The sequence below is a fragment of the Myxocyprinus asiaticus genome, chromosome 9 (assembly GCF_019703515.2).
Source record: "Myxocyprinus asiaticus isolate MX2 ecotype Aquarium Trade chromosome 9, UBuf_Myxa_2, whole genome shotgun sequence".
Lineage (NCBI taxonomy): Eukaryota > Metazoa > Chordata > Actinopteri > Cypriniformes > Catostomidae > Myxocyprinus > Myxocyprinus asiaticus.
Genome location: NC_059352.1, coordinates 5,175,624 through 5,190,698, shown reverse-complemented (window position 1 = coordinate 5,190,698; position 15,075 = coordinate 5,175,624). Strand labels below are relative to the sequence as shown.

Sequence of the window (15,075 nt, the reverse complement as noted above, 5' to 3'; positions counted from 1 at the left end):
CCTCCCAACCTTGTATATATATATATTGTGTATTTCTGTATATACTTATATTTTCTATTAATTTTTTATTTTTATTAAATGTTTTTATTTTTTTTATTATTATCTCTGTCTTGTTGTTTTGTTTGTGCACTGGAAGCTCCTGTCATCAAGACAGATTCCTTGTATGTGTAAGCATACTTGGCAACAAAGCTCATTCTGATTCTGATAATGTAATAATAATTAGCGTAAAAGTTGGTTAAAATATGTTCGGTGACGTCACGCTTTGTCGTTTTAATAAGGGTGTCATTCTTGAAAGCGCCACTAGAGGCCAGTAAATTACTTTGGTGAAAAACTGACGCACGTCTTCCGGGACGTTGCTCTGTCTGTTTTTACACACAAGGGTTGAATCATCACGTGTTCGGTTCAGATGTCAGAAGGCTCGATTCGAGTGGAGATTTGCGGGGATCAGCCGCTTTTTTACCGGCAGGCGCTTCCTGCGGGCCACCGAGCTGTGGCGATAGACCTGCCAGGTGTGCTGTTGTTACCCTCCCTTACAAACAAATACTGTGCTGGTAACATGGTAAAGTGATTGTAACACATGAAAATGCCATGTTACATGTCCAAAAACAAGGTTTGACCATTGCACCTTCGTAATGAATGATTATATACTATGGTAACTCCTGTACTTTGATATATACCATAATTACCATATACGTGCACCAATGTATTTACATAATAGTCAATATTATTTCAAAGAAAAGTATGGTATATCCATTGTACATGTCCTAAAACCTTTGTTGACAATAGTCCCATTCAGGGGCATAGATTCCACCCTTATTTATACCATGATCAATGGAAACATGGGTAATTGCATCATGATGCAAAATAATTTTTTTTTAAAAATTGTTTTTTTTTTTTTTTTTTTTTTATATATATCAGTGTTTCCTACAGATTTCTGTTTATTTATTTATTTATTTATTTATTTATTTATTTTTATTGCAGCAAGGTGACCCCTGTTGATCAACATATATTTAGTTTAAAAATCAATCAAATCAATAACTAACTGACATTTTACCCCCAAACACAATACAACAGTATTTTAATTCAAACATAATTTATTACAAAAAACTTAATAATGGCTAAACATATTTATTTATTTATTTATTTTTTCTCCCCCTAATTTGGCATGCCCAATTCCCAATGCCCTCTAAGTCCTCGTGATGGCGTAGTGATGCCTCAATCCGGGTGGCAGAGGATGAATCTCAGTTGCCTCTACGTCTGAGACCGTCAGTCCGCACATCTTATCACATGGCTTGTTGAGTGCATTACCGCGGAGACGTAGCGCGTGTGGAGGCTAACGCTATTCTCTGTGGCATCCACGCACAACTCACCACACACCGCACATTATAGCGACCACGAGGAGGTTAACCCAACGTGACTCTATCCACCCTAGCAACTGGGCCAATTGGTTGCTTAGGAGACCTGGCTGGAGTCACTCAGCACACCCTGGATTCGAACTTGTGACTCCAGGTGTGGTAGTCAGCATCTTTACTTGCTGAGCTACCTAGGCCCCCACAAATGTTTTTTTAGCAAGTCGTTATCATATGAACAACCTCTCCATAATGATACTGATTTAAAGCTTAAGTATGTAATCCCTGTGACACTAGTGCAACCGAATATAATTGCATAAATAAACAATGTTTTCAAAACCGCTTTCCGAATTCACCCTTGCCTGCAGTCGTTCAAACAGTCAAATATTCCCACCCCCAACTCACGCCATTGGTCGAGTAACGTTGTTGGGGCGGGTTTAAGCGGGTCACTCAAAACAAACAAGAATTTTTATAGTGCCACAGAGACCCCATGTTTGCAGTTTTCGAGAAAATGAATCCATTAATGGCTTATAGTTTTTCTGCCTATTAAGCTGGTATAGGAGAAAGTATTTGAACACTGAAAAAGTGTCATATTATAGCTTTAAGTTTCACGAACCTTACGTATACACAACAGCTCTTGCTTCCTTTCTGAAAGTAACGTTAGCTTCAGTTCAGTGAGTCAAATGTTGATTCAGTAACCACTCTGACTGATTCAGTGAGTCATTTAGTGAAGGTTTTGATCAGACTGATTTAAACTGGTAAATTGTGAGTGTTTTAAAATGCTCATTATAAGAAGCAGTTCAAAAGAGTCATTTGCTCATCAGTCGGACTACACAGGTCACGCTGCTTTTGAGTGCAGGCTGCAAGGACAACTCAATATAAAGATATGTTTTCTTACTATATTTTACGAGTACACTATCCTTTTAAGCAGTGCAAGATACATGGTATACAATTTGTGTGTGTGTGTGTGTGTGTGTGTCAGTATATATATATATATATATATATATATATATATATATATACACACACACTAATCAGCTACAACATTAAAACCACTGACAGGTGAAGGGAATAACATCGATTATCTTGTTATAATGGCATCTATCAAGGGGTGGAATATATTAGACAGCAGTTAGCAAGAACAGTCAGTTCTTGAATTTCATATGTTGGAAGCAGGAAAAATGGTCAAGCGTAAGGATCTGAGTGACTTTGACAAGGGCCAAATTGTTATGCCAAAACGACTGGGTCAGAGCATCTCCAAAAACGGCAGGTCTTGTGGGGTGTTTCCGGTATGCTGTGGTTAGTACCTACCAAAAGTGGTCCAAGGAAGGACAACCGGTGAACCGGCAACAGAGTCATGGGCACCCAAGGCTCACTGATGTGTGTGGGGAGCGAAGGCTAGCCAGTATGATCCGAACCCACAGAAGAGCTACTGTAACACAGATTGCTGAAATACTTAATGCTGGTCATGATAGAAAGGTGTCAGAATGCACAGTGCACCGCAGCTTGCTGCGTATGGGGCTGCATAGCCGCAGACCGGTCAGAGTGCCCATGCTGACCCCTGTCCACTGCTGAAAGTGCCTATAATGGGCATGTGAAAGTCAGAACTGGACTATAGAGCAATGGAAGAAGGTGGCCTGGTCTGATGAATCACGTTTTCTTTTAGATCATGTGGACGGCCGGGTGCGATACCACAGGACACCTTCAGAAGTCTTGTGGAGTCCATGCCTCGACGGGTCAGAGCTGTTTTGGTGGCACAAGGGGGAACCTACACGATATTAGGCAGGTGGTTTTAATGTTGTGGCTGATCGGTGTGTATATATATATATATATACACAGTGCATCTGGAAAGTATTCACAGCGCTTCACTTTTTCCACATTTTGTTATGTTACAGCCTTATTCCAAAATGGATTAAATTCATTATTTTCCTCAAAATTCTACAAACAATACCCCATAATGACAATGTGAAAGTAGTTTGTTTGAAATCTTTGCAAATTTATTAAAAAAAAAAAAAGAAAAAAAAAAAAAAAAAATCACATGTACATAAGTATTCACAGCCTTTGCTCAATACTTTGTTGAAGCACCTTTGGCACCAATTACAGCCTCAAGTCTTTTTGAGTATGATGCTACAAGCTTGGCACACCTATTTTTGGGCAGTTTCTCCCATTCTTCTTTGCAGGACCTCTCAAGCTCCATCAGGTTGGATGGGGAGCGTCGGTGCACAGCCATTTTCAGATCTCTCCAGAGATGTTCAATCAGGTTCAAGTCTGGGCTCTGGCTGGGCCACTCAAGGACATTCACAGAGTTGTCCCGGAGCCACTCCTTTGTTAACTTAGCTGTGTGCTTAGGGTCGTTGTCCTGTTGGAAGATTAACCTTCGCCCCAGTCTGAGGTCCAGAGCGCTCTGGAGCAGGTTTTCATCAAGGATGTCTCTGTACATTGCTGCATTCATCTTTCCCTCAATCCTGACTAGTGTCCTAGTTCCTGCCGCTGAAAAACATACCCATAGCATGATGCTGCCACCACCATGCTTCACTGTAGGGATGGTATTGGCCAGGTGATGAGCGGTACCTGGTTTCCTCCAGACATGATGCTTGCCATTCAGGCCAAAGAGTTCAATCTTTGTTTCTCATGGTCTGAGAGTCCTTCAGGTGCCTTTTGGCAAACTACAGTCTGGCTGTCATGTGCCTTTTACTGAGGAGTGGCTTCCGTCTGGCCACTCTACCATACAGGCCTGATTGGTGGAGTGCTGCAGAGATGGTTGTTCTTCTGGAAGGTTCTCCTCTCTCCACAGAGAAACGCTGGAGCTCTGTCAGAGTGACCATCGGGTTCTTGGTCACCTCCCTGACTGAGGCCCTTCTCCCTCGATCGCTCAGTTTGGCCAGGCGGCTAGCTCTAGGAAGAGTCCTGGTTATTCCAAACTTCTTCCATTTACGGTTGATGGAGGCCACTGTGCTCATTGGGACCTTCAATGCTGCAGAAATGTTTCTGTACCCCTCCCCAGATCTGTGCCTTGATACAATCCTGTCTCGGAGGTCTACAGACAGTTCCTTGGACTTCATGGCTTGGTTTGTGCTCTGACATGTACTGTTAACTGTGGGACCTTATATAGACAGGTGTGTGCCTTTCCAAATCATGTCCAATCAACTGAATTTACCACAGGTGGACTCCCATCAAGTTGTAGAAACTTCAAGGATGATCAGTGGAAACATGATGCACCTGAGCTCAATTTTGAGGTCATGGCAAAGGCTGTGAATACTTATGTACATGTGATTTTTGTTCATTTTTTATTTTTAATAAATTTGCAAAGATTTCAAACAAACTTCTTTCACGTTGTCATTATGGGGTATTGTTTGTAGAATTTTGAGGAAAATAATGAATTGAATCCATTTTGGAATAAGGCTGTAACATAACAACAAAATGTGGAAAAAGTGAAGCGCTGTGAATACTTTCCGGATGCACTGTGTGTATATATATATATATATATATATATATATATATATATATATATATATATATATATATATATATATATATATATATATGGCAAATGTTGCTGCAAACTTAACTTATTCACACCAAGTTTGGCAGAAATAAATAGGTTTAACAAGGACAACATCATTTGCACAATTTATGATTTGGGAAATCAAATACCCCCGATTATAGCCTTTATTCTGAAGACACATTTCACTTGTCATCTGTCTTAAAGCACCCCGTTTCTGTGATTCACTCAGGTTTGGGTCAGACGAAGGCTTTGGAGACCCCGGCTCCGGTCGGTCAGCTGGCTCCAGATGAGTTCCTCAGGCAGGTGTGTGAAGGACTAGAGACCGGTCCTGTGGTGATCATCAGCCCATCTCTCAGCGGCATGTACTCGCTGCCGTTCCTCTGCCAGCACCCTGAACAGGTCAAGGCCTACATCACTATAGCTCCTATCTGCACTGAGAAGATCTCAGCAGAACAGTACAGCGGCATACAGGTGAGTGTATACAATGAGCCTGTCAGTACAGTAACAAGAATAAGGTGAGAAACATACACGTGTACATAATCATATAATTGGATGAAAACACTGTGAAATTTTTAAATGCACTCAATACATCAACATTATTTTGTATTATATATCTTGGCCTATATATATATATATATATACACACCGATCAGCCACAACATTAAAACCACCTGCCTAATATTGTGTAGGTCCCCCTCGTGCCGCCAAAACAGCGCCAACCCGCATCTCAGAATAGCATTCTGAGATGATATTCTTCTCACCACAATTCTACAGAGTGGTTATCTGAGTTACCGTAGACTTTGTCAGTTCAAACCAGTCTGGCCATTCTCTGTTGACCTCTCTCATCAACAAGCGTTTTCATCTGCAGACCTGCCGCTCACTGGTTGTTTTTTGTTTTTGGCACCATTCGGAGTAAATTCTAGAGACTGTTGTGTGTGAAAATCCCAGGAGATCAGCAGTTACAGAAATGATCAAACCAGCCCATCTGGCACCAACAATCATCCATGCGATTATCAAATCAGCCAATCGTGTGGCAGCAGTGCAGTGCATAAAATCATGCAGATATGGGTCAGGAGCTTCAGTTAATGTTCACATCAACCATCAGAATGGGGAAAAATCTTAGTGATTTGGACCGTGGCATGATTGTTGGTGGCATGAACTTCAAAGGCTTATAATAAAGGCTCTGTTTTCTCGATTTCCCTACTTTTAGTCTTAGATCATTCCACTAGATGGCAGCAAACACTAGACATTTTTTTTCTCTATCACCTATCACAATATACAGATCTGAAAGGCTGGAGGAGCCCCAACTCTGCCCATAGACATCCAGTCTTTCTTGAGAAGCCTCACCATAAAATTGTAGAAAAGGTAAAAATTGTATTATAAGAACTCTCTGACACACACACACACACACACACACACACACACACACACACACACACACACACACACACACACACATACACAAGTACCCACAAACACTCATTGACAACACACACAAATGCAAACACACGATTATAATATTATACACAATACAGTGTTCATTATATATTTCTTAAATGTACGACATGTTTAAATGAGTTATAATAAATAAACACCTTTTAAAAAAAGGAGAATAAATGCAAATTCAGGTTATTAGTTATTGGATTATTTTGTTCAAATAATCATCAAAAGAGTTTAAAAGTGAAATTGTAAAGAAAAAAAAAGTGATTTAAAACACCTCATGTCTCCTACGATCACTGTTTCTGTAAGCCCCAAATAGCCCCAAACTCTAAATCAGCTCTTCCCCCAGGATGTTATACTCTTTCTTATGCATATCATTGCAAACCTAAGGTTCTTAGCTTTCAAATGACACTGACAAATGAGGCCGAGATATTCTACAAATCATGGAGAAAGGGCGGGGCTTCCCAAAAAAGACTGGATGTCTATGGGTGAAGTCAGATCTGCATGTTGTGATAGAAAGTGATAGAAAAAAATATATTTCTTCTAGTGTTAGCTGGCACCTAGACAAACGATTTAAGACCAAAAATAGAGAGATCAAGCAAACAGAGCCTTTATTACAAGCTTTTGAAATTGAACATAAAAAAGGGTCAATTTGACCCTTAAAGACAAAGTGGGGACTTGATCGTTAAGACCACAGAGGGGTTAAGCCTATTTTTCGAAAGGCTTCTTATGTCATTCTGAAATCAAATTATAATTTCTTCTTTAGCTATAACACTAATTAAAGTTCTGATTAATGTATTTATAGCAATTTTCATCCTTTTGTACCTGTTCAGACCCCAACACTTATTGTCTATGGAGATCAGGACACTCAGCTTGGGGAAGTGTCGCTTAGCAACCTGAGCCAGCTGCCTAATCACAAAGTGATGGTAATGAAGGGGGCGGGACATCCTTGTTACCTTGATGATCCGGCGACCTGGCACAAAGCAATCCTGGACTTCTTGCAGTCATTTTCGTGATCGTCATTTTTAACATTCCAGTAAATGTGCACTATAAAATTGAAAACATTCTTTCAATAACTGATCAGTATGAAGTAGCCTACATGTCAATTTCCTACTTAAAAATAGCTGATTATATAAAGTTATTATACAGCCAATGGAGGAATGGGGCTAAATCCAATTTATTTAAAGCAGCCAGATGGACTTATATAATTATATAATTTTAGTTATAAGTTGCTTTGTAAGGAAGCAATGCTAGAAACAAATGTAAATGCATTAAAAAGATAATGTAGGACTTTAAGTTTTATAAAATCATACATATTAGAATGGCAATGTTCAGTATGGATAAGTATAGTACAAAATTACGTGGCCACACCTTCTAATCTGCATATTTAATTATCCTAAACTAACCAACTTCTGATAGGTGTATAAATTCAGTTAGAAAACTGATTGTTTCAAGTCTAATTTCTGATTGGATGAGCCGCATTTGAAGCTGTTGTAATAGCCGAACAATAACAGTCCTAACCCATGGTAAAAAAACATTGCAACATGCATAACATTGCATTCAAAATCATTGTTTTTTTTTTTTAGCAACAATTGCATGCCAGCATACATTTGACAATGTTAGGGTTCAACAGGGCTTTAAAAAGAGTTTTTGTTTGCGGTATTAAGCATTAGGTAATTACATTCAGTTTATGCATTCTAAAAAAGCATCATATTTGATTACAGATCTGCATCATAATGATTTTTCTTTGCAAAGTCAGACAACACTTATTCCACTCATTCCATTTAGCTTTTTAAGACTGTAGTACATTTAGATGCCTCATTTGTAGATAAAGTGGGACCAATGACTTAACGAAACATGTGTTTGTGTTTATTTGTCCAGCTGCAATGACCTGATTATATCAGAAGAATAAACACTACAAAATGCACTGAAGTGAAAAATATGAACATTATTTAATAACTGATTCTCTGTAATAAACAATTTGAAAATATTTTACAAGGAGTCACAGACACAATATTTTACAAATGTTCCCTTTGTCTTTTTTTTGTTGTCTGTACAAAAAAGAAATAAATGGAGCAACTTAGACCCAGACACAAGGCACTGAGCCCCCAACACACGATCCATTAAACAAACGAAAGAAAAATACGCTCACCATGATATCAGACCTCAACTCATGAGTATTATCAGCAGTACTGTGATTCTATTTTTGGATCGTTAATACACTGTTAAACCTCACTCATATTAAAATTCAGTTTCTCCTTTTTTTAATATACATATTTTTTTTTTTTACACATTTGTCACGGAGCACCAGACTAAAGACTACGTAATCACATACACATCTCGCTGATGGAAATGCACCTACAAGGATGTTGCTTTGGAGGGGGAGGGTCTAAATGAATGACTCCTCCCAGTGGGTGAGTTATAGAGCAGACCCCTCCCCTTGTTCAAGCTGCTTCCTCTTTTTAGCTTTTCTTTATGAATACTATTTTTTTCTCTTTTTTTATTTGGCAAAAGCAAATCTTTCAGACCACTTAAAAGCAAGGTACTTAGAATTGTGACAAAAGACAGATGCATTCATGATCATTTAATCGTGGTGTCTTGCCAAAAATGTGTTTCGCTAACGTGGGCAGTTCCATGCCCCTGTACATCGACAGTGTTCCAGTATTAAGACAATTATACACTTTCCTCAAGAAATAAAATTAAAACAAATAAAAAGTGTGACAAAGTTTTGATATAACTCACTAGAATAAAGAACAAGGCATATTTCCACCTTTTAAAGCACTTTCTTTGCTCTGATATGTAGTAAAATTGCAGATTGTTTTCATAAACAGGCAAAAAAAAAAAAAAAAGTTGACAAGTTTCGACATTAAATTAATAATTCGTGCAAAAACGAAAATTCTGATCATTTACTCACCTTCATATTGTAGATTTGAGGAACAGGCTGAAATTTAAAGGGATAGTTCACCCAAAAATGAAAGGTCTCTCATCATTTACTCACCCTCATGCCATCCCAGATGTGTATGACTTTCTTTCTGATGCAGAACACAAACGAAGATTTTAAGAAAAATAGTTTTAAAATAAATTCTCCTCCCTGCCCAGTAGGTGGTGATATGCACAAAGAATGCGAATTGCCAAAAACAAACGAAGAAGAATGTGAAAGTCGAGGTTTATAGTACATTTGTATCTGTTTCTCACCCACACTTATATCACTTCTGAAGATATGGATTTAACTACTGTGGAGTCATATGGATTACTTTTATGCTGTGTTTATATGCATTTTGGACCCTCAAAGATCTGGCAATCATTAACTTGCATTGTATGGACCTACAGAGCTGAGATATTCTTCTAAAAATCTTTGTGTTCAGCAGAAGAAAGAAAGTCATACACATCTGGTATGTCATGAGGTTGAGTAAATGATGACAGAATTTTCATTTTTGGGTGAACTGTCCCTTTGTCGTCACTGAAAATGTTTTGCTAACACCATATCTTTCAAATTTCTTTTGTGCTTTCGTGTATTCAAACTTGTCGAATTGTGTTTTGAAACTTGGACTATTGTTTCACAATTTTGCCGATTGACAGCCCTTGTACCCATTCACTTTTATAATATGTAACATAATATATTTGTGTTTCACTTAAGAAATACAGTCTTTCTTTCTGACTCCAGCCAGGTCTCCTAAGCAACCAAATTAGCCTGGTTGCTAGGAAGGGTAGAGCCACATGGGGTAACCTCCTCGTGGTCGCTATAATGTGGTTCTCGCTCTCGGTGGGGCGCGTGGTGTGTTGTACGTGGATGCCGCGGTGGATGGCGTGAAGCCTCCACTCGTGCTATGTCTCCGCGGTAATGCGCTCAACAAGCCACGTGATAAGATGCGCGGATTGACGGTCTCAGATGCGGAGGCAAGTGAGATTCGTCCTCCGCCACCAGGATTGAGGCGAGTCACTACGCGACCACGAGGACTTACAGTGCATTGGGAATTGGGCATTCCATATTAAAATAAGAAAAAAAAAAAAAAAAGAAAGAGATTCTTTCTGGTTTGGAATGACTTGAGATTGAGTAAATGATGACAGAATTTTAATTTTTGGGGTGAACTATCTCTTTAACTTCTCACATCATTTCCGTTTTTGCCATAAAGGTCTTCAGTTTTTGTTTTTTTTTGTACATCACCACATATGACCGTGCACATATATTGAAACAGGAAGTTATTTATGGGTATTTTTGTCATTAGTTTTGTCAAATATAAATTCAGGAACAACGTGTGTTTAATATTGTTGACGGATTCAGAAATTCATCAGAATGTGCATTATGCCATTTAAACATATGAGTCATAGATGATATTGTGAAGATAAGGATTGCATTCAAGTTCATATATTAGTGATACTGTATGTACAGTCCATTGAATTAAGCTCAACTTTCAACCTGACATTAAGCATATACATCAAATATCCTCTAAAATCAATTAGTTCTGAAGGTGGCGCAAAGCTGATATACAAAATTCAGACAGGAAACAGTGATATTAGAAATGTGTCCACTAGCATCAGTGTCAAACATGCACCATTCACCTCTCAAATAATATGTCTATAAAATACATCTTGAAATCTGTTTGTGAGTAAATGAGAACAATAAAGGAGTAGATGACCCAAAAATGACATTCTGTCATCATTTATTCACCCCTGTGTTGTTCCAAACCCTTATATGGTGCTTTTTTGAAGCTTGGTGGTCTCAGGTAACTATATATATTTGTTAAAAGGAAAAGAGCAGTTTGACAGTTTTGTAAAACATCTGATTTTGTTTTCCATGCAATTAAGATCATATCAATTTTATACAAAATGAGGGTGAATAAATTGACAAAATTGAATTTTTGGGTGAACGTGAACATTAAGTGAAGTGTTTTAGCACGGATTGCGTTGAGACAGACAGATATGAAACATTCGTTTGACACTTTTGTGTTATCATTCCTGCAACACCAACAATGACGATACTCTCAAAAGTACTTCGCATAAAATTGTCTATTTTTCACAGTTATTTCAAATACTTCATAACAGCAAACACTGATTCATTTCCTCAACCATTAGTAAACCAACAAACACATATATACACTCACTCCCTCAAACAAACCAGACGAAACTAACTCCAGACTCTATAACCAGAGCACCTCCATTATGAAGCTTAAAATGGATTGAGCTGATGTAGAGCGGTCAGTTTTGCAACTCTAACACCTAGTTTACCCATACTCAGTCACAAGAACTTCACCCACAAAAGTACACTCTTAAAAAGAAAGGTTTGGGAATCAGAAAAGGGTTTTATATGGGAAAGTTTTTAGGTTCCACATAGAAGTTTTAATCTTTGAGTTCTTGAGAAAACCATCTGGTGCTTCAATGAAGCCAGGAATCAACAGACTGATCTGAAAACTCTATACTGTAAGAGCAAGAACCTTGTAGTCAACTTAAGAACCCGATGGACCATAAGACGCAATATTTGACAAATTAGATGCAAATGAAAACAAGTACATTGCATTCAATGTGTTTTATACTGTCTTTAGGTCACATCACATGTTTACAACCCATGTTTTTTTGGAGTCTTTGCAATGTTTTGTCCACTTAACGATCAACAGCAAGTGCAAGGCTACAGTACAACCCATTGAACAGCCTGTACTTCTATCCGAAGAAGGTTCTTTGCTGAACATAAAGTGCTACAAAGTACCACTGAGTAACCTTTATGTTTGTATAGTGTAAGTGACAAGGTCCTACAAATGTGCAGGTCTTTCCAAGACAATGCTTAAGACGGCTCCACAATATATGATGGTGTTTGTTAACACATCTTTACTTTATGTTGAAGGTGATGGCCACAGAGATGGGTGAAAATAAAATATTTGCCGAGCACTGAGGATCAGTAAATAAGGATCTGAGCGCATTTACTGACAAAGTAAATGTATAAGGTGCTTCTTATGAGTTAATCAGGGTTTGTTTACATTTAGATTGATAAAATATCAGGGATAGATCGCAATAAATCTCAACTGGGGTCTAAAGGATATGGCAAACACTGGCTTAACAATAGAGTATTTCTGCAGTATGTATTGTATAATGTGTGCATGCATGAAGAAATACCCAAATGACCCATTCAATTTACCAAACTAAAAACTTCTTCCATTTCCAGTTTGATGAATGAACCTGTTATTTTTATCTCCTTCTTGACTAATCTTATCAGACAGCCAAGAATTAAGATTTATTATTTTATTTTTTTTTACACAAAATTGGATTACAAAATGCAAATGAACTATTTGAATGTCCAAGATGATAACTGGACGCCACTTACAGCATTAAATATGCAAGATAATGAGGGCAAGAGACAACAATGTAGCATTCTACGGTTTCAAATGTTTATCATTGATTAATGCGTACTGTTTCACACACTATTTAAAAAAATAACAGGCAGTATACAGTGTATACTGTACAGTATGCAGTGCACTAGTTTTCCATTCCAAACACAGCCTATGTTGGTTATACGGCCCATGAAATGGCTCTTACTGTAACCTTATATAGCTCATTGAACTGTCTCTATAATTATCGTGCTCTATGATCAGTGCTGTCTAATGTAAAAGTGCATCAAGGCACAGCTAAAAGAGAATAATATAGAACTCGGCCAAAACATGAATTTTTGCTGCAATTTCATCACATTACAAACATTTCAAAACAAAAAAATGATGTTATCTTGATAATTGATAGCTACTAAAAACTGGTTAAAACATCTCTTAGGTCTGAAACATACTCTACGCAAGTACACAAAGATGGATGCAAATGTAACGAACGTTCCCTTGTACTGTGGCGGTATTAATCTCAGTACTCAAGGGGAGCGATAAGAGTTCCCTTTTAATATCTGTGCCATTAAAACGGATGTGTTATTATTCATATAACTAGCTATAAACATGTCAGCTTACTTTAGCCAACTTGCTCAGCAAGATTCTCTTCAAACAGTTGCTCCGCCATGAAGAAGAGGTTTATGCTAATTATACGCTGAGAATACAAAGCATACTGGCACTGCGTAATGAATTGTGTTCTGGTGCGTTTCAAAATGCAATGGCATCTGACATCGAACTTGTGTATTTGAAGTAGGTCTACACAATTAATTTGAATAAATAATCCCGATTACAATTACAGCTAATCGTGAACTAATCATGAAAACTGTCAATTACAACATTTTGATTTAGGCCTACTCCCATCGCGTCAAAATGTTCTATTTACATGTTTTTATGCAGATGTTGAACATTATAACTAATCAGACATGTCTGTTGTGTAATATAATGTTAGTTATACGAATCAAAATGGAATTGGAATAGCAAGGGAAATTATTGACAGTTATGATTTCTGTCATAATCGTGCAGCCCTAATTTCAAGCATTTGCATTCGCATACTTGTGTAGAAAATGTTTTGTGCCTTATGTATATAAAAAATAAAACTATTCTGCTCTACAGTACAATAGTGATCACATTAACTAGAACCATGGTTTCATCGCATTACTATTCACTGACAAATCCTTCATTGTAAACAATGGTGCAAACGATCAGAATGTGTTGTGAAGTGCTCGTTTGAATGCAATGTACAATCTGTGATTATGGAAAATTGTATGTATATAATAGATTTAGAGTTTGCAAACTGATTTCATCACATATCATTTCAATCCATCAATCTCTCTCCACTTACCAAATCCCTTCTTGATTGTTTAAAAACGAACACGTTCTTACAAATTAGCCGCAGTTATTTTATTACGGAGGCGTTAATATAGTTTGCCTTGTGTTAAGCTTTTCACCAGACAAACACATGAGCTGATGAAAAATTCGAAACTATTCTGATCTGGGGAGTAAAATAAAATGAAATAATAAATATATGAAGCCCTTATGAGTGATATGAGTTATAATACTGCTTTTATCTCAACATGAGTACTTCGTTCACACATGTGAGCCATTTTAGTTTTTCCTACCTCCTAATTTGGCTAGAAAAATTTGACCACACAACTAGTCTTATTTTGGCAAGAAGTAGATATAGTGCATAAATAAACAAAAGATAATTGAATAAATAACACCTATCATCTTCCCTTTCTCATTAAATATCTTAATATATGGAGGTATATTTTTAATACTCACGTTGTTACTGATAATTTTGATAATCACATGTTCTGCTCTTATTGTTTCTGTTATTTTCTTATTACCGCAAGCTAGATGGCGTCAGAATGTCCTGTAGCCCTGTAGACACAGGTTACTGTAATGGATGAAGATGAGGATGACCTTTGACCTTCAGAGGTGGAGTCAAGTGAAACTTAACCCCTTACCGCCGCAAAGGCGGGTGTTTTGTGAGGGAACAGTCTGTGTCGTTTTCCAACATGTCTCCTTTCCATATATTTGTGGCTTCCATATTTAGCTTCCTGTTTCGTAAAGACACTTTTAGCTCCTCCCACAAATGCTCTTGATTGGCAGGAGACATCAAAGTTCTGCAACGGTCACTAAGCAACAACCTGTGAAGCTAAGTTGATGAAGCAGTACAACTTGGGCTTCCATATAAGGGCGGAAGGAAGTCCCTTGTATTAACTATGACTAGAGCAACGGGGAGATAAAGGAGAAATGCAGAATTAAGGGGACGAGAAGGAAGAGGAGGAGGATGGAGTTAAACAGAGGGGTGGGCCATAACAGACAGGAGGAGGAGCTGGAGGAGGAGTAAAGTGAGGAGGGAGGGGCGGAACGAGTGACCCCGCCCACAATCTGATGTGTTCTCCTGTAAGAGAGACAGAAA

The 15,075-nt window shown here is 37.9% G+C and overlaps 2 protein-coding genes across 3 annotated transcripts in view; one reads left to right on the top strand and one right to left on the bottom strand.

Annotated features, from left to right (window-relative positions):
* Positions 1 to 394: 394 nt before the first annotated feature.
* LOC127446387 (putative protein-lysine deacylase ABHD14B) lies at positions 395 to 7,310 on the top strand (the record flags this gene model as incomplete). Its single annotated transcript, XM_051707294.1, has 3 exons — positions 395 to 509; positions 5,084 to 5,325; positions 7,128 to 7,310. Coding segments are annotated over 3 exons (540 nt in total), but the record flags the coding sequence as incomplete, so codon positions are not given.
* Positions 7,311 to 8,222: 912 nt separating this feature from the next.
* Positions 8,223 to 15,075, bottom strand: part of LOC127446285 (voltage-dependent calcium channel subunit alpha-2/delta-2-like) — a 347,446-nt gene continuing 340,593 nt past the window's right edge. For both annotated transcript variants that reach the window (XM_051707064.1, XM_051707065.1), the window contains one exon: positions 8,223 to 15,057. In XM_051707064.1, coding sequence (XP_051563024.1) covers positions 14,950 to 15,057 — 108 coding nt within the window. In that variant the 3' untranslated portion in view covers positions 8,223 to 14,949. The remainder of the gene's footprint in view (positions 15,058 to 15,075) is intronic.